The sequence below is a fragment of the Tenrec ecaudatus genome, chromosome 10, assembly GCF_050624435.1.
Source record: "Tenrec ecaudatus isolate mTenEca1 chromosome 10, mTenEca1.hap1, whole genome shotgun sequence".
In the NCBI taxonomy this organism is placed as follows: Eukaryota; Metazoa; Chordata; class Mammalia; order Afrosoricida; family Tenrecidae; genus Tenrec; species Tenrec ecaudatus.
Genome location: NC_134539.1, coordinates 114477238 through 114505094, shown reverse-complemented (window position 1 = coordinate 114505094; position 27857 = coordinate 114477238). Strand labels below are relative to the sequence as shown.

The 27857-nt window shown below is 46.7% G+C and overlaps 1 protein-coding gene across 1 annotated transcript; it reads right to left on the bottom strand.

The window, feature by feature from the left end:
• Positions 1 to 24444: 24444 nt before the first annotated feature.
• Positions 24445 to 25024, bottom strand: LOC142458202 (small ribosomal subunit protein eS10-like). Its single transcript, XM_075559246.1, has one exon. It carries the CDS (start codon positions 25002 to 25004, stop codon positions 24507 to 24509), a length of 498 nt encoding a protein of 165 aa, XP_075415361.1. The 5' UTR covers positions 25005 to 25024; the 3' UTR covers positions 24445 to 24506.
• Positions 25025 to 27857: the final 2833 nt, after the last annotated feature.

The following is a 27857-nucleotide window of genomic DNA, read 5'->3' as shown; positions in this document are numbered from 1 at the left end:
CGGAAGTTTAAAGAAAATGGAAAGCTGCCTTGGTGAGCAAAAGGCCAGGAAAGTCTCTCCAAGGAATTGTTTTTCATCAGGACCATGGACTTGCTCCTTCGTTGAAGGCAGCCAGGGTTGTTCTACAAGAACTTCACTGGGAAACCTACCTCCTCGAACCCACGGCCCTGAGCTTGCCCAATTTCCCATTTCTTTTTGTTCCCACACTCAAAGAACTCCTCAAAGGAACATACTTTGAGTCCCTCAGAGACACGCCAACTGCCACTGGGACATGATGTAAATGGAAGGGTGCAGGACTTTTTGAGGAAGGTTTAGAAAGACAGAAACACTGTCTTCAGACATGGATAGCTCTAGAGCTAAGATACATTGAGAAGTAACAGCTTCATGTTTTGATATTTTGTTTAATAAAAGTTTCCATAATTTTGTAGCAGTACTTTTGACTCACCCCAAATAGAGGCAAGAGAGGAATACGGGGGTCCGAGGGGATACCAAGTACATTCAAATGCATTCCCTGCTCCTGAGAAACTCACAGTCTTCTGGAAACAATGAAGCCATTCTGAAGCGATTAGTTCGCCACATCCAGCACCTTGTGGAAACGTGTATAAGGCCATACGTTCCAGGCTCCAATCCCAAGCCTGGGCTCATTTTATAAACCACCCGCCGTCCAAGGCAGAATCAAGACAGTCTTTCTAAGCCCTAGTCCCTATGGAGAGCTTTAACACATACATTTTAAACCCTGCAGTGGTTATATGTCAGACTGCTAACCACAAGGTCAGGAGTTCAGAGCCACCAGCTGCTCCATGGGAGAAAGACAAGCCTTTCTACTCCTGTAAAGAGTTACACTCTCAGAACCCTGTTCTGTAGGGCCACTCTGAGTCAGGAGTGACTACATGGCGGGGAGATGGTTATTTTTCAATGCCACCATGGGTCCTACTGTCTTCATACCTGGGGACAATGCCTCAAATCCTGCCACCTAACTGGGAAGCCTTGATGGGCCACAGCCAGCTCTGCTGCCCTGCTAGGCTGGGCGCCCCCACACAGCGGACAGTGCTTTCCCAGGCCACGACCAGCTGGCACAGGGCTGCTGCCCAGCAGAGAGAGGTGGCACACGTGCCAGCCCAGGGTGCAAAGGGGAGGATGGGGAAGGGGAAGCCATCTCCACTCTGTAGTGGCAAGATGGGAACTTCCTCCCAACAAACCATAATATGGAGTCTCCACAAATAAGAGGCAGGGATGAACACACTGTGGAGCAAGCAAAAATGATCCCCTCCATATACTGGACGTGGGGCACCAGGACGATGGGCTGACCTGGATCCCGGGGGGAGAGGAGTCCAGGGCTAGGGGCAGGTGTGTGACTCCTAGCCACATCATGCTATTTGACTTTGTGATGCAGGCGCGTGCTTTATGAGCTGTCTCCTCACGGTTCCCATTGCCACAAGCAAGAGTTGCCAAAGACAAGTCACATGCTCGGGGAAATTGCAACACCAGAAGGGAAATTTAGAAATAGCAGTCCCACGGAGAACTGGAATCTAAATGTGCTACTTTGGTTACAAGATCACCAGAGAGGAAGGAAGGGGAAGAGGATAACGTGTGTTATCGTGTTAAGCACCCTGTCCTGAACAAGGGTCAGCAGAAGCTTCCAGAATAAGACAGACGAGGAAGAAAGGCCTGGTGAGCTACTTCTGAAAAAGATCAGTTCAAAACTCCGTAGGTCAAAATGGTACGATCCCGTTGTCAAGAGACAGGAATGATTCACAGGAAGCTGAAAACATCACACCCACCACGTTAGCTTGCTGAAGATAAGGAGGGACAGGTGGGGTGGGCTCGGGTTGGGGGTCCTTGGACCAATACCAGCAAGTTGAACCAATACCAGCAGTCGATTTGTTTTCAGACTTCTTACAAGGGAGGAAAACAAACTCATTTCTTGAATGGTGGTTCGCCAGATTTCTTTCTTTCTTTTTTTGGCTAGTCAGATTTGAGGTTATTTTCAGCCTAAATATTTCTGCTTGGTACTCTCTATTTTAAGGCCCCGCTTAGTTTTTTAATGTATCCAAACAATTGAAGGGGCGAAGGTCTCTCTCTCAAACTTGGAGAGCTTTGGACAGGGTATTTTGGTGACTTGAGACTGCCTTGGTGCCCAGGATGAAGCTGTTCTGCGTGGGGCGAGAGCTCTGGTTACACTTGAACTGACCGCGTGAGCAGATTTTCTGCCGCATGCCGGCTAGCTCTGTTTCTAGACGAGCCCGTTCATGATGGATTTCTCCAGGGATGGCCTGGCTCACCATCTCTCCTCCAGCTGTTCCCACGGACATGATACCCTTCAGTCAGTGCACCAGGTTGCCAGGGAGCCACCACAAAAATGATGGGCCAGCAGCAGAGGGCGCTGTGCGAAATAATGGAATAAAGTACTTGCTCATGTTAGTAGATCATTTGTGATTCAGTAGATCATAGTGCAGTTGTGATAAAAACTTTCCTTTTTAATTTTTTTTAGGAAGAGTGACTTTTCTTTGGAAGAGCGCTACTGAAAATCAAAGAAGCACAGATGACTTTTGAATGATGCCCAGCGCGTGTCCTCCCCATGTTGCTCCCTACGTTATTCGTTTCTTTGGAAATTCTTTGTGTGCCTTTCTAGTGACTAATCCCCAAACCCACTGCCACCCGGTTGATTGTGACCCATAGGGGGTGTCCCAGGGCCCTAAATCTTCACGGGAGCAGATAGTTTCACCATTCTCCTGAGGGGTAGCTGAGGGTTTTGAACCACCGACCTTATGACAGCACTTACCCCACAGCGCCCCCAGAGACTAGACCCACTGAGTGATACTGAAAAAGTTCAGCTAGCTTCATCATACGACACCTTGTTAACGGTGTGCTTTTCCATGTGTCTCTATTAAGTATGAAGAAACGGGCTTTCTCTGCAGAAATAATATCTGCATATTTACCAGATAGTTTTGTAATCAAGAAATGTTCATGAGGGACATTTACATCTCCAGTTAAATATTTATCTCAGTAGACCTGAAGCTCAAAAACTAGACTGTCCAGATCAGTGCAAGAGACCAGAGAACCTGAACTAGCCAGCAGTCACCATATCAGTGTGTCAGGGTGCGATTGCTCTGTCCCAGGCTCTCCGTAACCCCCAAGGATCTCTTATCTGACACTCCTGACTCCCAGCTGGGTGATAGGTGCCTCTGACTCACTGATTGTAGCCAATCTTGGCTGTGTTGTGGTTGAAGCACGGGATCTGTGTCTCGAATCCTGCCCACGGGTATTTTGTGTTGATTCTGTATAGTGCTCTAAGACCATTGTAACTACTCCCAGCTAAAGCAGCAGGTTCGTTGCAAGCATGCACCCTCTCTCCTTACAGACACCCTACAATAATGAAGGAGTGAACATAAAATAAAATAAAAATCTAGGGTAACAAGACAGCAGAGACTCACAGAAGAGACGAGTCTACAAGACAAACAGTCTACAAGAACCAAGGCTTCAGCTACCCTCTGACCAGAACACTTTGATGGTACCTGCCTACCACACTTGACCGATTCTAATCAGGACCACAATAAATGGACCCCGTAGGATGGGAGGAAAATGTGCCACAGAAGCTCAGTCCTAAATAAACAAACAAAACAACCACAAAGCCCAGACCTACTGGACTGGTTGTGACTGGAGGACTCCACAGACTATTGACCTGAGATGCTCTTCAAACCTACAGCGGCGTGACCCCCTGGGGGCTCCATATGGCGAAATGACAAACACCTGGACTCGCAGACAGCAAAAAAACCTCACTCAAAGGTACCACATTTTTTGACTCTTGTTCAAAATCACCCCGTATGAAACCAAATGAGCAACAGTCCCTTCAGAACAAAAACGAGAATGCAAGGGGAAACTAGATTGATGAAAACAGAACAACCAGAATGGGAGTCTTGAGACAGTTCACACCTGGTGAGGAATGCCATTCACCTCACTGAGCAACGTGTGTACGAATTGTTGAAGGGGGACCTAAGCAGCTGTGAAGGGGTTAAATAACATTTCAAATAAAACTCTTTTAAAAATCTAGGACCACGGGAACAGAAGAGGAGAAAGGTTTCCACACCTTTGGGGCTGGTGATGGAGTGGTCGATGGTGGCCTGGCGTGACGCAGTGTGCACTGAGGGGCCGGGCGAGCTGCAGCCGCCTGAGAGGGACCGAGGTGACTTTGCTCAGAGTCCCTGAGAAGATCAAGGTAGGACGTGAAGGTCCGCTTGGGCTGAAGACAGGGAAATTGGCTGAAAGCTTACAAAACTCCCCCTTACCTCAGGCAGGGGTCTGGAGAAGGATGCCAACTTCGAAGACTTCAGAAATAATGCAGAGCGTGGAAGGCAACGACAGAAACAGGGACCACGGATGGAGTTTCAGTGCCTGACTGGAGGTTGGGACCTCAGTCTTCTGCTCCCCATTCTTTGTTGCTGCCAGAAATCCTGTAGTGAGGTTTGTAACACCCCTGGAGGACACAAGCCACGCTCCTTTGCTAAAACCAGAGAATCCTGCAGGCCAATGGTTTAAAATGCAGACATGAGCTCCTTCCCAGTCAGGTTAAGGAGACCCCCTCCTCTCACCAACAAGGACCCTTCCCTCAGACACAGTCTTCAGGGAGCCAGTTCAACTCTTCCCTCTTTAATGTAAGCTACAAACAATGACCTCAGTCTCAAAGGAAATGCTTCTCCCATTAAAATATATATATACATATATATACATACATATATATACATACATATATATATATGTATATATATATATATACTGGTCTGAAGATCAGCCGAGGCACCTAATTTTACCACAAAACGGCATAAAAATGTGCTGAAAAAACTCGGTTTATACTCGTGAATATACGATAAACCCTGTGAGAACAGACCGTAGACTATGGATGTGGTGGTCACCTAATCTGGTGTCAATTTAAGCATTGAGAGTGTAGGGGTGGAGTCTAGGCTGTCAATCTGGAGATGGCCAATGAGACTTCTGTGTGGGCAGGGCCTTCTCCTGAGAATTCTGGGAAATCTGGTACTTCCTCCTTAGAGGCAGAAGACACCTCTCTCCCTCTCCCTCTCCCTCTCCCTCTCCCTCTCCCTCTCCCTCTCCCTCTCCCTCTCCCTCTCCCTCTCCCTCTCCCTCTCCCTCTCCCTCTCCCTCTCCCTCTCCCTCTCCCTCTCCCTCTCCCTCTCCCTCTCCCTCTCCCTCTCCCTCTCCCTCTCCCTCTCCCTCTCCCTCTCCCTCTCCCTCTCCCTCTCCCTCTCCCTCTCCCTCTCCCTCTCCCTCTCCCTCTCCCTCTCCCTCTCCCTCTCCCTCTCCCTCTCCCTCTCCCTCTCCCTCTCCCTCTCCCTCTCCCTCTCCCTCTCCCTCTCCCTCTCCCTCTCCCTCTCCCTCTCCCTCTCCCTCTCCCTCTCCCTCTCCCTCTCCCTCTCCCTCTCCCTCTCCCTCTCCTCCTTCCCCCCTCCCCCTCCCCTTCCCCTTCCCCCTCCCTCTCTCCCTCTCTCCCTCTCTCCTCTCTCCTCTCTCTCTCTTTCTGCCACTCCCTGGGAGACAATGCAGAAGATAAGCCACGTGGATAAAACCAGACCTTGGAAGCCGGAGAAGCCACAGAGAGACACTGGATCCAAAGACTTTCTACCCACTGGCCTGTGATCTTCTACATTCGGCATCATTGCATGTGTTTCATGAGTCTTAAGAGGACTTTACAGATTGATATCAGAAATATAGGCTTATATCAGACTTATGGACTTGATCTGGACTGAGCTGGGATGTTTTTTCAATGCTCTGGTATATAAATCTCTTTCTTATACACATATGTGTGTCCGTGGATTTGTTTCTCTAGTCTACCCAGACTAACACAATGGGAAAACAATTTTTTTTTTTGTTTTGGGGAAAACAATTTTAAAATCCAGAGGATTAAGGGAAAATCTTGCATTTCTGAAAGGACATTAAGTTGCCCCAAAAGAAGCGGCAAGAGAAAAAGTAAAGGCGCTTGAGATTTAGACAGATAAAAGATATTTAAAATTCAAAGGGAAGATTAGAAATCAGGTTTAAAAAATCTTACAATAATAATAGTAATCTTGCCTTTTTCCAAAACAGAGGGAAACACAGAAAGAAGAAAGAAAAAGTCATCGGAATACAGGGCAGCCGGTGGGAGCTGGAACTGGCCTGATTTCTTGAGGTCTTGCAAGTTTTCTGCCTTGGACAGCAGACAGGCAGCACTTTTCTGTTGCTGCGTAATGGGAAATACTTGACTTCCCTTCTCACAGGTTTCGGCCTTACACAGGGGTTTGCAGGTGTATCTGTCCCCAAAAGTGCATTGGGAGAACCCTGACCATGGCCTTTGGACTGAGGGGTACATGGGCCTTTCTAGTTCTCCAGATGAGCAGGTCATCGGCAATGACCTATGCCTACAATGATAAGGAAGGTGGCAGCAGTGACCACGGACCCTAGAAATCATGCTCCCTTTGGCCTCATTTAAATATTAGCATTTTTTCATACTTGTGGTACATTAAAACTTCAAAACATTCCAAGAGAAAATTCTCATACCCTTAAAGCCCTTAACTTTCCAATTTTCCTAACAAGGATTCCCCCCCACACACAACTTAAGAACCTTTTGCTTCAGATTCCTTCATTTCCATTCACCACCCAGTATCAAAGCCATTCCCACATTTTAAAGAATTTGCTAGAGCAGCATGCTATGTTAATAACTACTGATGCATAGCAAATTAAACCCAAACCTGGTGGCTTACAAAACCATAGGCATGCTCTGTAATCAGTCACTCCATTCACAATAAAAAGTTAAAAGGCATATTCATAGCTGTGATGGAAGATATAGGAACACGTTTCTTCATAGTTCTGATGCATAATGTGTCCTGGGACAACAAGATCAAGTGGCATAACATAGTTCACAAAGACAATGTCCCACAGCCTACTTGGGTGAGTAGCAACTGGGGTCTTAAATGCTTATGAGCCCCCAAAGAAGGTCTCCCTGTCTCTGGGCAAAAGCAGAGGGATGAAACTAGAAAGACATATGGAAACAATTGATCCAATAGACAACTGTTCTTGCAAACATCAATCTCTATGTTCTGATCAGAAGAACTCGGTGGCTCTTGTCTAACACCACCCAACCACTCTGACAAGGATCACATAGAAAGTTCTGGAGAGGAAAAAAAAAAAGAAAGTTCTGGAGAGAGTGGGTCAAAAAGATGGAACAAAACTCAAATCATAACAGCGACCAGGCTTCCGGTCAGATTTGGACAGGTGAGACTCCTGAGACTGTGGCCCTTACCCTTCAGATCTGGAATGGAATTCATCCCTGTGGTAGAAGAATCAACTATTGAAAAGCAGAAGAGCAGCATTTACCCAAGGGCAAAGTTGAGAGGTCAGGAAGGAAGGAGGAAAGGAAACAGGAAGTGGTAGGACATTGAAAGGATTGCAATTGGTGAGTTGACACAAAATGTATATGAATTGTTGACAGTAAACTCATGATGTGCTCTGTAAACCTTCACCTCATTCTCATTCATTCTCTCTCTCTCTCTCTCTCTCTCTCTCTCTCTCTCTCTCACACACACACACACACACACACACACACACACTGTGTTAGGCAGGGTTCTCTAGAGAAACAAAACCAGGATACTTATGATTATATACATATAAAAGGATAGGTACATACAACAAGAAGGCATATAACAGATAATTAGTCCACACAGCAGTAGAAGGCTCAGTTCAACTCACTTTCCTGGAACAGTTAATATACTGGAAGTCCTTCGACTCCCCTGGGCTGCCAGGTCCAAGGTCAAGGAAGCAGAAAGCAGAGTCCTCCCTCCGGTGAGGCTCACAGAGTCTGCTCACAGGCAGAAAACAGAAGGGTAGATCAGCAATAGTCAGTAGCCCGGGAACTTACTGAAGCAGGCCTGGATGGGATATTGAACTCAAGCAATGCAAGGTGACAGGATCCACCAGCCTCAAGTTAAGCGATGTACACACCAGCAGCGCAGCGAAGCAGGTCTCAAAGGAGCCTCAAGCTCTAACAACAGAATCCATGATCCACGCGTTGGCTGGGCCCACAGGTGGTGTAGTTCACAGGTTGAGACAGAGAACTAGCTAAAGCAGGAGCATGCTGGTCTATCACCAGAGAGCAAGAGAGATGGGGCAGGCCTTGCAGAGCCATTTATCTCTTTGCCCTCCAATCAAACTTCGACCTGATTAATCCCACATGTTCCTATTGGCCAGGTGAGCACAATAATCCTAACTATCATACACACACGTTAAAATACATAAACATTTATTAGCTCACCCATTTTCTGTAGGTCACACATTTGGAGTGTCTTAGCTAGGTCTTTAGAGGCTGTGTGAAGACTAAGCTGGAGCCGGAGAGTCGCCTTCCAGGCTGGCTCACTCACGTGGCTGTCGGCAAGACGACACCTCCGTTTCCGACCGTGAAGACCACTCTGCAAGGCTTCGTGAACGTTCTCATCGCCTGTCAGCGAGTGGCCCCCTCACGCCTCCAAGAGACAAAATCTGCACTATCTTCCCACCTGGCACAGGAGAGGACCCATCACTTGGCCATCCATTTCAACCCAATTCAGCCTCTCCAGGAGGGTGGATACCTGGAAGCTAGAATCTCAGGAGTCATGGAATCTGGCTACCACACCTTTCCAGAAGCAACCCATCTTAGTATTTCGTGTGTCCTTTCAGAGAGAATAGATTCAGACACGAGACCTTTCAAATGGATGTCTGTTCCCCTCCATCCTTTTTTCAAACAATGACACCCTGAACACTTTCATCCAGCTTTGTGTTACTGTTTGTCAAACACATTGATCTAAACACATTAATCTAGCTAAAAAGCACCTAGCTTTGTCCGTTTAAAAATATATTTAAATGGAGATCATTCCATATCAGTACTTCAAGTGTTCCAAATTCTTTTAGGCGTTTGCATGGGGCTCAGCTGCATGTATGAAGCATGATGGATTTAACCACTCTCCTACTGTGAGGTACACAGGCCGCGTCCAATCTTTTATTTAAGGTTACAATCCTGGTCCCAACGTTTTCAGCCATGTAACATGAGGGGAGTTACTTCATCTCTTTGCCCTTCAGCCCCGTGTCTGTAAATTGGGGACATAACCATTCTCCCTCACTCAGCAGGCTCTCTGGAAGGGCTGCAGGAGGACAGCCATCATACAACCGGCACAGAGCCTGGCGCGGGGCATGTTCCTGCCTGTTGGTTCTCACCCTCTCTTCCGTGCTGGCTCCCCCGAGCCTGCCGCTGCCCAGAGAGAAGCGCTTACTAATTTCCCTCTCTCACGCACAGGTATCCGGCTCTGCCTCCTGAGTCAGGAACAGGAGGCTTGAACCAGAGAACGGGCTCACAGGTCGCTTCTGCAGGAGCCTCGTGAAGAGGCACGCTCTTGCCCTGGTGGACACTTGGGCATCGGGTGCAGGACAGCGGGGAGGTTTGCCTTTCTCTTAGGAGATGTTGGCCGGGGCTGCTGGGCCTGGTGCCTCTTTCAGAGGCTATTTGAGTTCTGCAGCAGGTGGGATTTAGTTCCAGAAGAAAACCAACCCCATGCTGGGTTTGCTGCTGGCAAGCCTTTGTTGGGGAGTTTTGTTTATTTATTTTACATGGTGGTGTTGTTTGAGGTGCTTGTGAAGTCTGTGAGCACAGGGGAAGGGAACATGGCCCAGTCCTGGGCCATCCTCAGAAGGGTGGAGTTGGCGCCCATGGCTGCAGCCTCTTTATCAGTCCATCTCCTAGGGGGGGCCTTCCTCTTGACCAAGCCTGACATCCTTCTCCAGGGACTGGTCTCTCCTGCTAACATGTCCAAAGCCTGGGAGACGAAGCCTCACCAGCCGGGTCTCTCCCATCGTGGGAGACAATCAAACGCTGCCGGTCACTGAGGGCATTCTGACTCTCGGCGACACTAGAGGACAGACAGGGTGTCCCTGTCCACATGGGCTTCCAAGACCTTCCCCGGAGTAGAAGGCCCCATCCTGCCCCTGCAGAGCCGGGGGTGGCGGGTTAGGGGGTTGGTTCTGAACGGTGACCTTTGCCGGCAGCAGCCCAATGCGCACCTCACGACGATGCCGCTAGCACTCCTCGCACAAGACAGGTTTATGCTGCAAAGGAGATTTATCCAGCTGTCACTCCACACTCGGATGGCCTCGCTGACAGCGCACATGTTTACTCTGTCCACACCGTTGTGCAACCCGCCCCAGAGCCCAGGTTAGAACATGGCCTTGCCCCCAAAGAAGCCTTCCTGCTCACTAGCAGCCACCCACGGTGACTCCTCCACCTCCCTGGCCTAGGCACACACTACGTCCTGCTTTCCGTCTCGATTCGCCAATTCTTCAGATCATGGAGTCGAAGCGTGTGAGCTTCAGTTTTGAGTGATTGGTGTTTTCACTCAGGTCAATGTTGTCAAGAACCACCCATGTCGCAGCACGCATCAGAGCCTCACCTCTTGTTCCTGCCAAATAACACCCCGGTGTGCGGACGTGCTACCTTGTCCTGATCCATTCCTAAGTTTACGGACATGTGGGCTGTTTCTACCTTTGGGCTGATGTGAATCAGGCTGCTGTAACCATTTGTGCACAAGTTTCTGTGTGGACACGTGCTTCCATTTTTCTTGGATATGTTCCTAGGAGTGGCATGACTGCGTCGTACGGGAGCACTCAGTTTATTTAACCTTCTCCTCATTTTTCTCAGCGGCTGCTCGGCATTTTCTACTCCTGCTAACAGTTTTGGAGAGCTCCAGTTTTTTTTGTACTTTTTGCCAGTGCTCCTTAATGCCAGCCTTGGTTTAGTATGGCCCTCTTAGACTTATGACGTGGTCTGGATTTGCATTTTAGTGACAGATCTGGAGCATCTTTTCATGTGGATGTTTTCATGACTGGCTATGTGTACATCTTCTTTGGAGAAATGGCCACTCAGATGTTTTGCTCATTTTTTTTAAGCCTGGGTGTGTGCCTTGTGATTGAGTTGTAATGGTTCTTTTTAGGTCCCGAGGCTGTAAATCTTTATGGGAGCAGACAGGCTCATCTTTCCCTCACAGAGCATCTGGTGGCCGGCCTACCTGACAGCCCACTGCATCTCCAAGTGTGAAGGGAGGTGGGATGCTTACAGACATCCTCTCTGAAGACAGTCAGTCACTAGACTTTGGTAGGGCCCGCTCCCTGCTGTTAAGGACAATGGACAGGCCTGCGGTCATTGAATTGGTTCCTGTAGGTGGAGTTTACACCCTACTGAGAATGGTCTATAGTTGAGCCAGAGAACAGGTCAAACAGGCTCAGTGACATCCAAGTTAGGCTGCCATCCTGAATCTAGGATCCACCCATCTTGTCACATGTATACCCCCAATCTCTCCTCTTCCTATTGAGTGCATATCCCTAGATTGTCCCCCTCTCATTGCTGTATAACCTATAGTGCAACCCCTTCCTGTGATGTATGTCTACCTGTAATTAGGGGGCTTGCACGCCCCCAAAGTATATAGGCCTGGGTTAGCAATAGAGCTCTCTCTCTCTCTCTCTCTCTCTCTCTCTCTCTCTCTCTCTCTCTCTCTCTCTCTCTCTCTTCCTCCCTTGACTGCTCATTGACTCCCTCTCCTCCCCTGCTCCCTTTCCCTTGTCCTCCTTCCCTTCCCCTCTCTCCACGTGGACCACCAAGCGGGGCTGAGGTGAGCATGCTACCATGAAATGTGTCTGACTCCATTATTGCAATATCTCTTCTATCTCTCATGCCCTCAATGACTTTAATATGATATAAATGTGTATATCATCACACACAAATGCCTTTCAATACCAACTGAGCAGGTGTGTGTCCAAAACACCCTGGGGTATGGAGAAGGAGGCAACCGATTTTTCAAGGTGGGCCAAGGGTGAGAAAGGAGATTAACAATGGCAGTCCTCTTCCTGGAAGGGCGGATACGTAAGCTGCTTTTAAAGAGGGAACAGGGAAAGAAGAAAAAGCGTGAGCATGAGCTTGCCAGGTGCATAAAGGGAAAATGACGGGCGCAGACCCATTATGGTTTAGCCAGCAGGATGAGCCCTCCCGGCATCTTTATAATGAATGTATGAGTGTTGCGTAGAAGGAAAGGGCTAGGGGATAAATTTCGCTCCCCCCACACCAGCAAAAGGATGTGTTCTGGAAGATCAGTCTGATCCCTAAGAGCTCAGGATCTACCCTGGGCCTGATCCAGCCATATACCAACTTTCAGATGATGTCCAATTCTACCTCATAGGAAAGAACCACATCGCTTCTCGGCCTTTTGGCTAAGATTAAGTGTGGAAAGAACCAGCAGGAGGGGGTGGGCTCCCTGTGGAAAGGGGTGGGTGCTGCTCTAAGAAGGGGATTGGTGCGTGAAGGAGGGAGGAGATCTGGGAGAAAGACGCTCCTTTGTTTGTCTTTACACCTGGCCTCTCATCCATGGACTTTTAATGAATAACTTCATGAATGACGTCAAAAGTGACCTGCTGTTGGCAAGTTGGCACTCCTCTTCCAAGTCCAAGTGCCAAACACGTTCCATTGCCCCTGGACCCTGGTCTTCTGGACGCTGGAGGGGGGGCCAATGCCCGTTCTCCCAGAAGGGTCAGGCACACGCTGCCAGCGGGTTGTGAGTTGGGTCCCTGCTGCCCTTGCCTGGGTGTCCAGACACTAGGGTGGAGGGATCGATCCTTGTCTCCAGGAGACCATGTGCGCTAGTCAGTAGACTTCTGGCTCAACTCACTGAAGCCCCAACTCCCACTGCCTGACGGGATCAGAAGGATCCTCTCCCATCACAAGAATTCTGGGGGTTGTGGAACCAGCAACACGGTGCCACGAAGGACCCAGGTTGATGCCCTCCCATCAGCAGAAAGCTGCGAGGAGTAAATATCTTTTCCTAACAGCTATTCAGTGAGGAGAGTTCCCTTACAGGAACCCTAGATCACTTCTAGAGGTCTAAATACAGGCAGGTGCATATGTAAATTATTTCTATATGACGATGGGGAAATAGATCTATGTGCATCTATTTATAGGTTTAGTATTAAGGTAGAAGATGGACATTGGGCCTCTACTCAAGTACTCAATGCAAGAACACTTTGTTCTTTTAAACTGGCATTCCATGACACTCACCTTCCTGGCACGATCTCTGAAGACAAATGGGTCCATAAGAAGGTGTGGTGAAGAAAGCTGATGGTGTCCAGCTATCAAAAGATATAGCGTCTGGGGTCTTGGGAGCTTGAAGGTAAACAAGGGGCCATCTAGCTGAGAAGCAACAAAGTCCACATGGAAGAAGCACAGCAGCCTGTGTGATCATGAGGTGCTGAAGGGATCAGTTATCAGGCATCAAAGAACAAAAAATCATATCATTGTGAATGAGCGGGAGTCCATCTGTAGGCAACTGGACACCCCCTTACAGAAGGGTCACGGGGAGGAGACCAGCCAGTCAGGGTGCAATGTAGCAATGATGAAACATACAACTTTCCTCTAGTTCTTAAATGCTTTCTCCCCACCCCCAACTATCATGATCCCAATTCTACCTTACAAATCTGGTTAGACCAGAGGATGTACATTGGTACAGATAAGAACTGGAAACACGGGAATCCAGGACAGATGAATCCTTTAGGACCAGTGGTGAGAGTAGTGATACTGGGAGGGTGGAGGGAAGATGAGGTAGAAAGGGGGAACCAATTATAATTATATGTAGACATATAACCCCCTCCCTGGGGGATGGACAACAGAAAGTGGGTTAAGGGAGATGTTGGACAGTTTAAGACATGACAAAATAATAATAATCCATAAATTATCAAGGATTCATGAGGGAAGGGGGTGAGAATGGAAGAGGAAAAATGAGGAGCTGATACCAAGGGCTCAAGGCGAAAGCAAATGTTTTGAGAATGATGATGGCAACAAATGTGCTCGGCACAAGGATGGATGGATGGATGGAGTGTGATAAGGGTTGTATGAGCCCCCAATAAAATTATTTTTAAAGAAAAACCAAGAGCACTGGATAACTAATGGTTCCAAGAGGGCTGCTGCAACTTGACGCATCAAATTTGGACAGCAGTGACCAGGATTAGAAAAAGAGACGTTCTCTTGAAAATCCCCCTCACATACCAGTGGCTAATTACCCCACATGTCCTAGCCTACAAATCACAGGCAAAAGATGGAAAACCATGACTGATTCAGAGTTAGACCAATCAGGATCCAGCTTCGGGACTGGTAAGGAGGCTGCATTCCCTGAAGTTTTGTATTCCTCATGCCCCATTAAATCTGGGTTCGGCACTTGTTCTAACAATTTAGCATTCTCTGATGCTCACCCTCCCAGCTCAATCACTGAAGACAAATAGGTGCATAAGCAAATGTAGCGAAGAAAGTAGATGGTGCCCGGCTATCAAAAGATACAGTGTTTGGGGTCTTAAAGGCTTGAAATTAAACAAGCAGCCATCTAGCAGAGAAGTGGAGTGGGGGAGGTCAGATGCTTACAGACATTCTCCCTGAAGGCAGTTAGTCACCAGACTACAAGGTAGGCCCTGCTCCCTGCTGCTGGGGACATGAACTATTTCTCCCTGAGGCTTGAGACCAAGTATTCACACCCTACTGATAATGGATAATGGTCTCTATCAATTGAGCCAGGGAACAGGTCAAACCAGCTCTGTGACATCCAAAGTTAAGTTGACATCCCAAATCTAGGATCCGCCCATCTTGCCACATGTACACCCCCAATCCCTCCTCTTTCTATTGCATGGATACCCCTAGATCACCCCCTCCCATTACTGTATTCCCAATAGCACAGCCCCTTCCTATCTTTACCTGTAATTAGTGGGCTTCCATGCCCCCAAAGGTATATAAGTGTGGGTTAGCAATAGAGGTCTCTCTTGCTGGTCTCTCCACCGCCTCTCTCTTTGGCTCCCTCTCCTCCCTTGTTTCCCTTTCTCCTGGTCCTCATTCCCTTCGCCCTCTCTCCACGTGGACCACCAAGCGGGGCTGAGGTGAGTAATGCTACCATGAAATGTGTCTGACCCCATTATTGCAATATCTCTTCTCGCAATGACTGTAATATAATATTTATATATCTCAACCATATGATTGTATTTACTGAACCCATGATTAGTGGTGGGGGGTGGCTCCCCCTAATTCATACCACAGAGAAGCATTAAGTCCACATACAAGCACAGCAGCCTGTGTGATCATAAGGTGTTAATGGGATCAAGTAACAGGCATCAGAAGACCCAAAACAAACAAACAAAACCATATTGTTGAGAACAGGGTGGGAGGTTGTCAGAGCAGAGACCAAAACCCATCTGTAGACAATGGGACATCCCCCACAGAAGGGTCACAAGGAAGGGATGAATCAAGCAGGGCTTAGTATAGCATCAATGAAACACACAATATTCTGGTTCCTTGAGGCTTCCTCACTCCCCACTATCATGACCCCAGTCCTGCCTTTCACTGTGGGCTAGATGGGAGTACATCACAGGTACAGATAAGAGATAAGAGTCCAGGAAACATGGAATCCAGGAACAGGAATGGGAGTAGTGAAACCAGGAGGGTAGGGGGAGGGTGGGGAGAGGTGGGGAGCAAGGGGGAACTGATCACAATGACATAACCACCTCTCCAACCCCCACCTCCCACCCTCAGGATGAACAACAGAAACCATGGGGGAAGGGAGACAGAGGTTGATGTAAGATATGAAAATAACTATTATTTATCAAGGGGTTACGAGTGCTGGGGGAGGGAAAAAAGAGGAGCCGATACCAAGGGCTCTATAGAAAGAAAATGTTTAGAAATAATGATAACAAGTTATGTACATATATGCTTGATAAAATTGATGTATGAATTGTTGTAAGAGCTCAGCCCCCAATGAAATGATCTTTAAAAAACAAAGAAAGCTGAGTTCTGTTGAGAAGGCAAATTGCTATGTTTGCCTCACATCAGTCAGGGGAGGCGTCACGCCTGCTTCACAGGAGGATGGACGCTTACACTGTACATTATATATGCATAAAATAAATGTCTTTTACTAGAATATCTATATCTATCTATCTATCTATCTATCTATCTATCTATCTATCTATCTATCTATCTATCTATCTATAGAGACTTGGTGACCCTGTGGCTTAGGCGTTGGTCTGCTAACCCCAAGGACGGTGGTTCAAAACCACCAGCCACTCTGCTGGAGAAAAAGGAGACTATCTGCTGCCATACAGATTTACAGTTCCACATGGGTGGAGGAGGAAGGGTTTTACTGTTGGGGCATTGAGCTCACCGTAACGGCGGTGGCACGGTTTGGAGAGGGACAGCAATAAGAGTTGTACAACATAAAGAATGTGATCAGTGGCACTGAATTATACATGTAGAAGTCGCTGAATTGAAGAAGGCTTTGTTGTGTACATTTTTGCCAAAATTGAGGATAAGTAAATGTTCTAAATTTGTTGGCGGTAAAAATCTTACAACTCTTCTCGATATGATTGAATTATTGAATTGTATGAAATGTGGATGAAGTGCCAATAGAATGGTTTAAAAAAAAGACTTAGAGTTTCAGAAACCTTATAGAGGATCACTATGACTCAGTGACAGTGGGATATATATGTACACGCACAGGGACTTAAAATTAGAATTGAAAAATGAAATAATTTTCTGAACTAGATAACATAAAATTTGGCACTTCAAAAATACCATTAATAACATTTACAAATGTTATGTGGTCTTCACTACTATTTGTTCCCAAAAGTTTTCATCACCAAAAGCTCTGTACTCAGTAAGCATTAACTCCCCATTCCTCTCAGCCTCTGGCAACTACTAATTGACTGTTTCTATGATCTTACACTGAAGTAAAAGCAAACAATATTCCTTATTGTTTCTTAGAATAATGTTTTTTCTTAGAATTTCTCTTAGAAATAATTTATTCTGGCTTATTTCTCTTAGAATAATGTTATCAAGGTCCACCCATGCAGTCACATGATTTTTTATGATGCCATCCCACTCAGTACTTCATTGTGTGGAGGCACATTTTGTGTATCAATCAGCAGATGGTCATTGGGCTGTTTCCAACTTGGGCCCATTGAATACATCTTTAGTCATTGTGTTAGTCTGGGTACTTTAAAGAGACAAATCCATAGAAACTCATATGCATAAGAGAGAGTTTGATATAAAGGTTACGTGCACATCAAGAAAACATCCCAACCCAGTGCTGCTCAAGCCCACAAGTCCAACATTAGCCCATATGTACGACACCAATCCACAAAGTCCTCCTCCATCTCACAAAACACATGCAATGACGCCGACTGCAGGAGGAAAGCCGAGTCAGTGAACGTGTAAGCACCTCAGCGCTGGCAGGGTCTCCACACGGCTGCTCCAGCACCCAGGGCTGCATCGGGGTAGGTCCATGCAGCTTTTCTTCAGGGATGTCTTGCAGGAAGTGAGCCTTGCCAGTTGAAGCAGGGAACTGGCTAAGGCAGCTGCACCCTGGTCCGCCCATCAGAAAGCAAGAGACCCGAGACCTAGAAAAGTGAGGCTCACGGAGCCATTTATCTCTCCGCCCTTCAATTAACCCCACATGTGTTTATCAGCCAGGTTGGCACAATAAACTTTAACGGTCTCAGTCATGTATATTTATATATAGCCACAAACCATGCAGTGTTTATTCTCTTATTATGTAAATTGTAGAGTGACTGCTTTTTGGTCGTGCCCTTGACCACAGTGAAGTATTCTGGATTTCTCATTCTTCTTTATTTAGTAATATTTTGAAGACATGTTAGTTTCACAAATATTCTAGCTCTGGAAATTCTAATATCAGGGGTAAGTCTGTTCCTGCAGTTGTGTTCTGTGGGCTCCCTTTTATGGTGCCTTGCTTCCTTATGTGGTTAGTGATTTTCTCAATTTCCTTCTACCTTTATCTATAGAAATTCTTTGAGCCCAAAGATAAGAGATTCCTTCCCCAAAGGATCTTTACGTATTTCCAGTAGGCAATGGAGAACACTACCGACCGGGTACCCTGTGCATCCTCAACTTGAAGAGTTCAATTTCAGGCTGCAAACCCACGTGAGAATCAACTTGGGTTCAAGATCTCTTGGTGGGGTTGCAAAGTGGGGGATAGGGAAAGACTCACCCACTGTACCAAGCGCCAAGATTTAAGACAAGCTATTTTCCTGTCAACAGTCTGTCTTAGAAGAAGTACAGCCAGGGTGCGATGTAGCAACGATGAAACATACAACTTTCCTCTAGTTCCTAAATGCTTCCTCCTCCCCCACTATCATGATCCCGATTCTACCTTACAAATATGGCTAAACCAGAGGATGTACGCTGGTACAGACAGGAGCTGGAGGCACAGGGAATCCAGGGCGGTTGATCTCTTCAGGACCAGTGGTGTGAGTGGCAATACTGGGAGGGTAGAGAGAGGGTGGGTTGGAAAGGGGGAACCGATTACAAGGATCTACATGTGACCTCCTCCCTGGGGGACGGACAACAGAAAAGTGGATGAAGGGAGATGTCGGACAGCGCAAGATATGACAAAATAATGATTTATAAATTATCAAGGGTTCATGAGGGAGTGGGGAGAAGGGAGAGGGAAAAATGAGGAACTGATGCCAGGGGCTTAGGTGGAGAGCAAATGTTTTGAGAATGATGAGGGCAATGAATGTACAAATGTGCTTTATACACTGATGTATGTATGGATTGTGATAAGAGTTGTTTGAGCCCCTAATAAAATGATTAAAAAGAAGGAGAAGAAGAGGAGGAGGAGGAAGAGGAGGAGGCAGGAGACTTTGTCTCCAGGGACCAGGCCCTGGAAAAGGACATCATTCCTTACGGACAGTTCTGACTTCCTTATGGTTCTTCTGTCCATGTCTTTGTAACTCCCACCGAATGATCGCGTGGGACATGAACATGGGGTCCGTAAAACACCAACGCTGGGGGCGGGTCCGTTTTGTCATTCTGCTGGGGACGAGTAAGCACAGATGAATCCCACAGCTATCAAGAAAGACTAGCCACTGGGGGGGGGGGGCGTGCATGCAAGATCCCTGCCTGGAGTGCAAAAGGGCAGGAGAGGCGCCAAAGGCTGCAGCACGAGACCAGGAGGCAAAGCACGAGGGGAGCTTCTTTGCCCACGGAGGCAGAGGCCAGGGCACCACATGGCTGAGAAGCTAAGGACGACCAGGCAGTCATGCCTCCCAGCGTGGCTGAGAGGTGTTGCTGCAGACAACAGAACTGTATCCTTACCATTGTGTAATGTGTTAACTTTCCTGGTAAACCCCACCATCATGAAGAGTGTCTGTGTGTTCTGGAGGGCCAGTGCAACCAATTACCGAACCCAGCAGAGAAGCAGAGTGCCCTGGGAGGGAGCCTTACTGTCAGAACAGGGCAGCGGTTCTCAACCTGTGGGTCGCGACCCCTTTGGAGGTCGACGGACCCTTTCACAGGGGATGCCTAACACCATCGGAAAACACATAACTAGTACACGATATATAATTATATATTGTTTTGTGAGTAATCACTATGCTTTAGTTGTTTATGTTCAATTTGTAACAATGAAAATTACATCCTGCCTATGAAATATTTACATGACGATTCATGACAGTAGCAAAGTGACAGTGATAAAGTAGCCATGAAAATGTTATGGTTGGGGGTTCCCACCACATGAGGAGCTGTATGAAAGGTTGGTGGGTACAAGGAGGGTGGAGAACCCCTGGAATGGGGTACCGGGGAATGAAGGCCTGGCCCACCCCTGCCTTGCCGCAATTCCCCTGGGCCTGGGGTGCAGTAGGATTCCCCTCCTTCCTGAAGAGGAAGCCGGATGTGGCTCCCATGTCCTTTACGCACCGGTAAGACAGAGGGTCAGAAGGCAGGGGCTGCAGCAGTGGGCTCGAGCATAGCAATTGAGAGGCTGGAGCGCGACAGGCTGCGTTTCCGTGTTACACTTGCTCCTGTGCAGAGTCAACTCCATGGCGCCAGCCCCAGCAGCGTGTCCCCTGCCGACTGAAGGGAGTAGGCCCAGTAGGTTTACTTCATCTTGACCCTGACTATTCGGGTCACTGGGACTCCACATTTACAAGGGAGTCACCCGAATAGTCTCACGCTCACATTCCTGTGACATAGGCTCCTGACCATGCATTCTGTCACCAGAAGCCATAAAAATCAGTCAAGTGTACCAGGTTGGACACAACCCTCAAAACAAGAGCTACTATTAGTGGTTGGGGTTGTTTGCTTGCTTGTTTGTTTTTCCCTGAGGCTCCTCTTTCCCTCCATCCTCCCAGTGAATTGCTTACTTTCTGGTCAGCTCGTAGATACAATCAGGAAGATGCTTTTAATATTTCACCTGGCATCATTAGTGGTTTTCAGTGGGCATGTTGGAAGGGCTCACTGGAACATCACGGTGTCAGACACGGAAGCACTAATTCCCATTCTAAATTCATTTTTCACCTGTTGGCATCAGTGGTGAAAGAAAGATTTAAAGTCAGGGAGCCCTTTAGAAAATTCTATTTCCTACTTTTAAAATATTTACTTTAGTATCATTTATTGACCCAGTGTAACATTGAAAAAGTAGTGTAGGTGAACGTGCTGTATTTTCTGCAGGGTTTTTATGTAAATCTAAAATTGTATTAAAAATAAAGCCTTATAAAAAGCATGACTAGATGTGGCAGTTACATAATCTCCTGTCAGCTCGAGTGAAGGGGTGGAGTCTAGCAGGTCCCAGCCAATCATGACTCTGTGTGGGCATGGTCCTCTCCTGAGGATTCTGGGAACTATCTTCCTTCCTGGAGGCAGGACACATACACTCTGCTTTACCTTCCTTCCTGTGGACAAGACAGATGGAACTACACTGATGGAGCCAGAACCCTGGAGCTGGAGGAGCCATGTGGAAATGTTTCTACTGCCACTGGATCCACAAAACTTTCCACCCCCTGGCCTGTGATCTTCCTACATTGGGCATTATTGCATGTGTTGCATGAGCCTGAAGAGGAACCAATAGATTGGTATTGGACATATGGGCTAATATTGGACTTATGAACTTGATCTAGACTGGACTGGGATGTTTTCTTAATATACAATTAATCTTTTATATGAAGCTATTTTATTTAAAATTTTTTTATTTTATTGGGGGCTCTTACAGCTCTTATCACAATCCATACATATATCCATTTTGTTAAGCATATCTTTACATATGTTGTCATCATCTTTTCAAAAACATTTTCTTTCTACTTGAGCCCCTGGCATCAGCTCCTCGTTTTCCCCACTCCCTTCCCCATGCCCACTTGATAATTTATAGATTATTATTTGTTCAATGTTTTACACCGACTGCTGTCTCATTTCACCCACTATTCTGTTGTCCATCTTCCTGGAAGGGGGGCCATATGTCGATCATTGTGATCGGTTCCCCCTTACTTACTCCCCTACCCTTACCCTCCTAGTATTGCTGCTTCCCTTATTGGTCCTGAGGGGTTTATCTGTTCAGGATTACCCGAGCTTCCAGCTGTTATCTGGTCTAATCAGATTGGTTAGATAGAATTGGGGTCATGGTAGTGTGTGTGTGGGGAGGAAACATTAAAGAACTATAGGAAGGTTGTGTGTTTCATCGGTGCTATACTGCACCCTGACTGGCTCTTTTCTTCCTTGTGGCTGTCTGACAGGGCAGTTTCCAGTTGACTACTGATGGGCTTTGGCTCTCCCCCTCATTCCCATTGATATGCTTTTTGTTTGTTTGGGGTCTTTGATGCCTGATACCTCATCCCTTCGACACCTCGTGATCACACAGGCTGCTGTGCTTCTTCCATGTGGGCTTTGTTGCTTCTCAGCTAGATGCCTGCTTGTTTATCTTCAAGCCTTAAGATCCCAGATGCTATATCTTTTGATAGCCGGGCACCATCAGCTCTCTTCACCACATTTGTTTATGCACCCACTTTGTCTCCATAGATTGTGTCAGGGAAGGTGAACATCACAGAGTACCCTGTTAGTAGAACAAATTGTTCTTCCATTGAGGAAGTACTTGAGTGGAGGCCCAATGTCCATCTGCTACCGTAATATTTTATAAATAAATATATGTACATAGCTCTATTGCCCTGTCATTGAATAAAAGGAGGGAGAAAAAAAAGAGAGAGAGCTCGAGACAGGGGTGGTGGAGGAACAGGGCACTAACCCACCCAAGGGGAGTGTTGTGGGGGAAGCCAGCCCCCACAACTAATTGCATGTTCAATAGGCTCAATTGTATGGTTGAGACATATAAATATTATAGTAACGTCATAGAGAAATGGGTGAGAAAGAATAAAATAAAGAAGTCAGACACATTTCATGGTAGCATGCTCACCTCCTGGACGGCCATGATCTCCATAGCCAGGTCTGCACACAGCGCAGGCAGACAGGCCAGGAGAGTAGAGGTTTATTGCTATCCAAGGCTTATATCTCTTTTGGGGGTGTCCATGCCTCCTAATTACAAGTAAAGACATACATCACAGGTAGGGGTTGTACAATAGGCGTAAGCATAACAGGAAGGGGATGAACTAAGGGTGTACACGTAATAGGAAGGGGAGGGACTAGGGGTACACATGTGACAAGATGGGTGGACCCGAGACTCAATATGGCAGCCTAACCTTGGTGACCCTTGAGTGGGCTTGACCTCCCTGGGTTCTCCTTCAGGAAACAATATACTACTGTCCTTATCAGAAGGGAGTGGGCCCTACTTAAGGTGGGACAGACTATACAGTCTGCTTGCTCTAGAATAGATGGCTGATAACCCTCAGGGAGAATAACCTCTCACCTACCCTTATGGACCTCCAAGTGTATAGTCATCTGCCATGTGTAGCAAGCAACTAAGTTTGGCATATATTTGGGGGAGACAATTTGGGAGAAATCTTTCTGTTTCCCACAATTCCCCCTTTTGTTTTATGTATTAAATGTAATAGAGCCAAAGGTGCGACATGGTTATTTTCTATACATTGAACGCTGTCAAGGCAAATTTAATGACCAAATTAATATAGCCCAAAATGCAGGCTTATAGCAAACGTTTTGAATCCAGGCACAGGGATAAAGTCCCGTACGCCCATCTGCTCTTGGAGGAAGGCATGAGAGGGGCTGGATGCCGCGGCAGGAAGAGACAGAGCCAATAGGAGCGTCGCTTCTATAGTTAAAGCAATCGGCTATGTGCTCGTAAGAGAAAGCTGCAGGTGAGCACCATGTAGGAGGGTAAAGTGGGAACAATGTCACGAGAATGTGATTAGTACTTACCTCCAACTCACAAGGGCGAGGGCCTCTCTCCACCTCCAGAAACCCAGCCTGCCAGGCTTCCTGCGTGAGAATAAAGGACTCCTCCTTAGACACTCTCTTCCCGTTCTCTGCTCCCCACAGTGTTTGCTTTCTGCATAACGTTCAAAAGGGCCATGGGGGCCGTATGATTTTCCTTCACATGCCTCAGCTTTCTATAGAAGCGACATGTGATACCCAAGACAAAAATCACAATTATGAGCAGCACCGTTAGGCTGGAACCCCGGCTATGCAAAATACTTTGAACCCCAGCGTGCGGGTCCAATCCTTCCGTGCTACCCACCGATTGTTCTGATGTCTGAGCCCATTGATGCAGCCTCTGGGCCAACCCAGCTTGCCAAAGGTCTTCCTCTTTTGACGCCTCACGGCTTTTGGAAGCTTGATGTTCTTCTCCGGGAACTGGCCTCTCCTGACAATATGTCCAAAGTACATAGCACCATGAAAATGATTTATTTTCTTCCTTTTTTTAGTAACTCATTTACTGGGACTCTTACAGCTCTTATAACAATCCATCCATCCATTGTATCAAGCACATTTGTACATGCGTTGCATCATCTTCAAAACATTTTCTTTCTACTTGAGCCCTTGGTATTTATTGTTCTGGAGCTAGACCTATACCTCGGTCCTTGGCTCCGCGCAAGAAACAGTTCACGCCGAAGCCTGGTTCGTGATCCAAGTGAGTTTTATGAGAGTTAGAAGAAGTTTCAGGTTTACACGGCACCCATAGGACTCCTCCGGACCATGCAGCCTGGCGGAAGCTGCTCAGCGTCACACAGACAAAAGTCTGTCTCTTGACTCTGGGCTCCTGCCTTTTCAAGGATTCCACGGGAGGCGTGGTGATGACCCCTGATCGACCCTATTGGCTGAATTGAATTCACCTGGCCTAGGTGGGCTAATCCAGGTTTAGTGCCCACCCATGCCTACCGCCAGAAACCTGAACCTCTGAGCATGTGCAGTGTGCCACTCCTTTGTCTCCATAGCTTGGCCCTCTGGACATGCGTTAATGGATGTCCCCCAGCCCTAGGCTAACCTACCTAACATTATCAGCTTCTCTTTTTTCCCTCCCTCCCAAAAAGGATTTCTTAACTGATTTTCTGAATTTTTCTTTTTTAATGATTGCATCATATTTCATCTTATGAACACACTATAATTTATTTAACCAATATCCTGTTATTTCCAGCTTTTCACATTTATAAATAAGTCCATGATAAACATTCTTTTTTTTTTTTCTTTTCTGGCTACAGGTTTATTCACCACAAAAGCATCCCCTCCGACTTTACTGGGGTGGCTGACCACGTCCACGACCAAATCCGCCTCTAAACTGGAATTCCGTTGCTGACCCAGCCCCAGCTTCGGCTTTCTTGTCGACACCAGGCAGCACAGCGCTCCGTCTGTAAGTGCCTCTGTCGACCTCTCCTCTGGTCAGTCTGGCTGGCCGCTCACCCTCCAGACCTTTGGGCCGTGGCCTGCCAGTCTCGGGGCGACTGCGGCGCAGGGTGGCAGGCACAATCTCAGCGGGCAGGTGAAGGTAATCCCGGAGGTACTGAATCCCCTCGTTGGTAAGGTACCAGTAGAAATGTCTCCAGGCAAACTGCTCCTTCACGTAGCCTCGTGACTTGAGAGACTGCATGGCCTTCATGACGTGAAGGTTGGGCACGTTCTTGTCCGCCAGTTCAGGGTGCTTGGGCATGTGGACATCCTTCTTGGCCACCATTACCCCCTCCTTGAAAAGGAGTTCATAGATAGCGATGTGGTTCTTCTTGGGCATCAACATCCCGGCGACCGCTGCGTGCTGAGCCAGGACGGGAAAGGAAAAAGCGATAAACATTCTTATACATTAAACGCTGTGCTTATCTTGGATGATTTACATAGGGCCCTAGAACAATTGCAGCATCCTGGGTTGCCCAGCCCAGGAAGGTAAGTTAGATTGAGCAACAGTGAAATCAACAGCAAAGGCAGCTTGTTGGCCCACGTTTCTTCATTGGCCCACGTGGGATGAGGGAAGCTGCATCTCGTTTCAGGCACGGCTCTACCAGACACTGTCTGACTCTGTCTCTGATCTGTGCTGTCCCCAAGCCCTAGCCATCTTGTCAACACCTACAGCCTTAGCAACCGCAGGGGAAAGACTGCATTCTTCCCCAGCCATGAAAGCAAGCGCCTTGGTTATTTGCCCACACCTGGGGTGGGAGAGGGCGGAGAGAGGCCAGTCGCACTTGAGCACAGAGACAGTGAGTGAAGAATCCCCTTAGTTTTTTCGTGCTGCTGTAACAGAAATACCACCAACGGGCAGCTTTAGCAAACACAGATGTATTTTCTCACAGTTGGGGAAGCAAGAAGTTTGAACACAGGATACCAGCTTTCTCGAAGGGTCTCTCACTCTCTTTAAGCCAGTGGTTCTCAATCTTCCTTATGCCACGACCCTTTCATACAGTTCCTCATGTGGTGGTGACCCCCACAACCATAACATTGTTTTCATTGCGACGTCATCACTGTAATTTTGCTACTGTTATGAATCGGGCAACCCCTGTGAAAGAGTCATTCGACCCTCAATGGGGTTGTGACCCACAGGGTGAGAACCCAAAGTTTAGGCTCTTGTCTCTTTTGCACTTCTGCCCCTGGGCAATCTTCATGTGTCTTGTATCTCTCTTCCCCCATCAGTACTGTTCACCAGATTATTTAATGTCTTTTATGTCTTAAAAGATAATTGGTTTATAATTAGAGTAGGGATGCCAGGAGGGGAAGGGGAAGGTGGGGTAGAAAGGGGAACTGATCACAAGGATCTACATATAACTCCCTCTCTAGGGGATGGACAAGAGAAGAGTGGGTGAAGGGAGAACATCGGGCAGTGTAAGACATGACAAAATAATAATAATTTATCAATTATCTTGAGGAAGGGGGAAATGAGGACAAGTAGAAAGCAAATGTCTTGAGAATGATGATGGCAGCAAATGTACAAATGTGCTTGACATACAATGGATGGATGGATTGTGATAAGAGTTGTATGAGCCCCAATAAAATGATCTTTAAAAGAAAAAGCTGATTGGTTTAAGACACATCCTACACTAACATTGTTTCATCAACACAACAGGGGAACACATTCCAAAATAGAATTCTAACCTCAGACATGGAGGGGAGGGTTTCTAAGAAGAGCCGCGGTGGCGTAGTGGATTACACATTGGGCTCGTAGCTGCAGAGTTGGCAGTTCAACACCACCAGCTGCTCCATAGAAGAAAGATGAGACCCTCTGCTCGCATAGAGAGGTACAGGCTCGGAAACCCACAGGGACCACAAATCTGAGTCAGATTTGACTTATGTTCATGAGCTTTTGGGGTTTATTTCAGGAAGGGGGACAACTCAACCTAAACAAGGAGCAGTGATTCATAGATAAACCAGCACGAATACGAAAAGAGGACAGGGACACCAGATAGGTTCGCAGGACTCCTCCTCCAAGGTGTACCTCTCAGCCTTCTCTCGCCAACGAGTCTGCTCCCAGCAGCCCTGTAAAAGAGGGCACCTTTCCCCAAAGCGTCACCGTGCTCCCTGTGCTCTGTGTTTTCATAGGTAAAAACAATGTCCTACATTATTTTACATTAATTAAAATATTTGTATACTCAGAAATTTTAAAATAAGCCATCAAATTGACGTGAAGGACTGTAGACAAAGCGGAGACCCAAAGCCCAACTGTACGACCATTGGACAGTCTCACAGAAGGGCCACATGGAAGGGATGATATACCCGGGTGCAGCACAGCACTGATGAAACACATAGCTATCCTCAGGCCCTTTAACATTTCCTCCCCTCACTATTATGGTCTTAGTTTTACCTCTTTAATTTTGTGTATAATTAAAGCCATTCAATGCATGACATTCTAGATACATAAACCCTTCAGAAATAGAAATAGAAGGAATGATTCCCTGAGGGTACAGGAAGAGATGGGGGGAAGTGGGGGAAAAGAGAGCTGATAGCAATGATGACTGTATAACCCATTCAAGGGGACAAATAACAGAATTTTAGGTGAAGAGATACATTGGAAGGTGTAAGATATGGGAGAAAAATTATAATACCATGTTCCTAGGGGGTTAAGTAGGGGAGGGGATAAAAGGGAGCTAATATCAAAGAGTTCAAGAAGAAAAATGTTTTGAAAATGTTGGTGGCAGCAATTGTACAATTATGCTTGATCTAATTGAACTATGGATTGTTATAATATCTTTAAGAGCTCTCAATAAAATGGAAAAATTATATACTGAATATTTATGTATATATAGCCAGTTCTAACCTTCTTTTGTGAAAGATTCTTTTGTGTTTGTTTTGAAGAGTAGCATGCCTGCCCTTTTATATTGACTTCTTAGAGCATTTCCTGAAATAAGGGTACCAACTCCGTTATATGGGCCGCCATCATTGTTTGTCACAGTTATTTCTGGCCTTTTAATGTAATTGATGATGATTTTTCCATACTTTGGAAAGATTTTAAATTATAACAATGATATCATAGGTTTATAATATTTTGTATTTATAATAATGGAATAAAGAAGATGAAAACTCCAGTTCTAGATTTATTATTTTTAATTCTGATTTTACTATTCACCGTATGAGCATGGAAACATGCTTGCTATATGCTCACTGTGCT

Excerpts from the sequence above, each read along its gene's own strand:
- LOC142458202 (XM_075559246.1), bottom strand. The coding sequence starts at position 25,004 with ATGTTGATGCCCAAGAAGAACCACATCGCTATCTATGAACTCCTTTTC.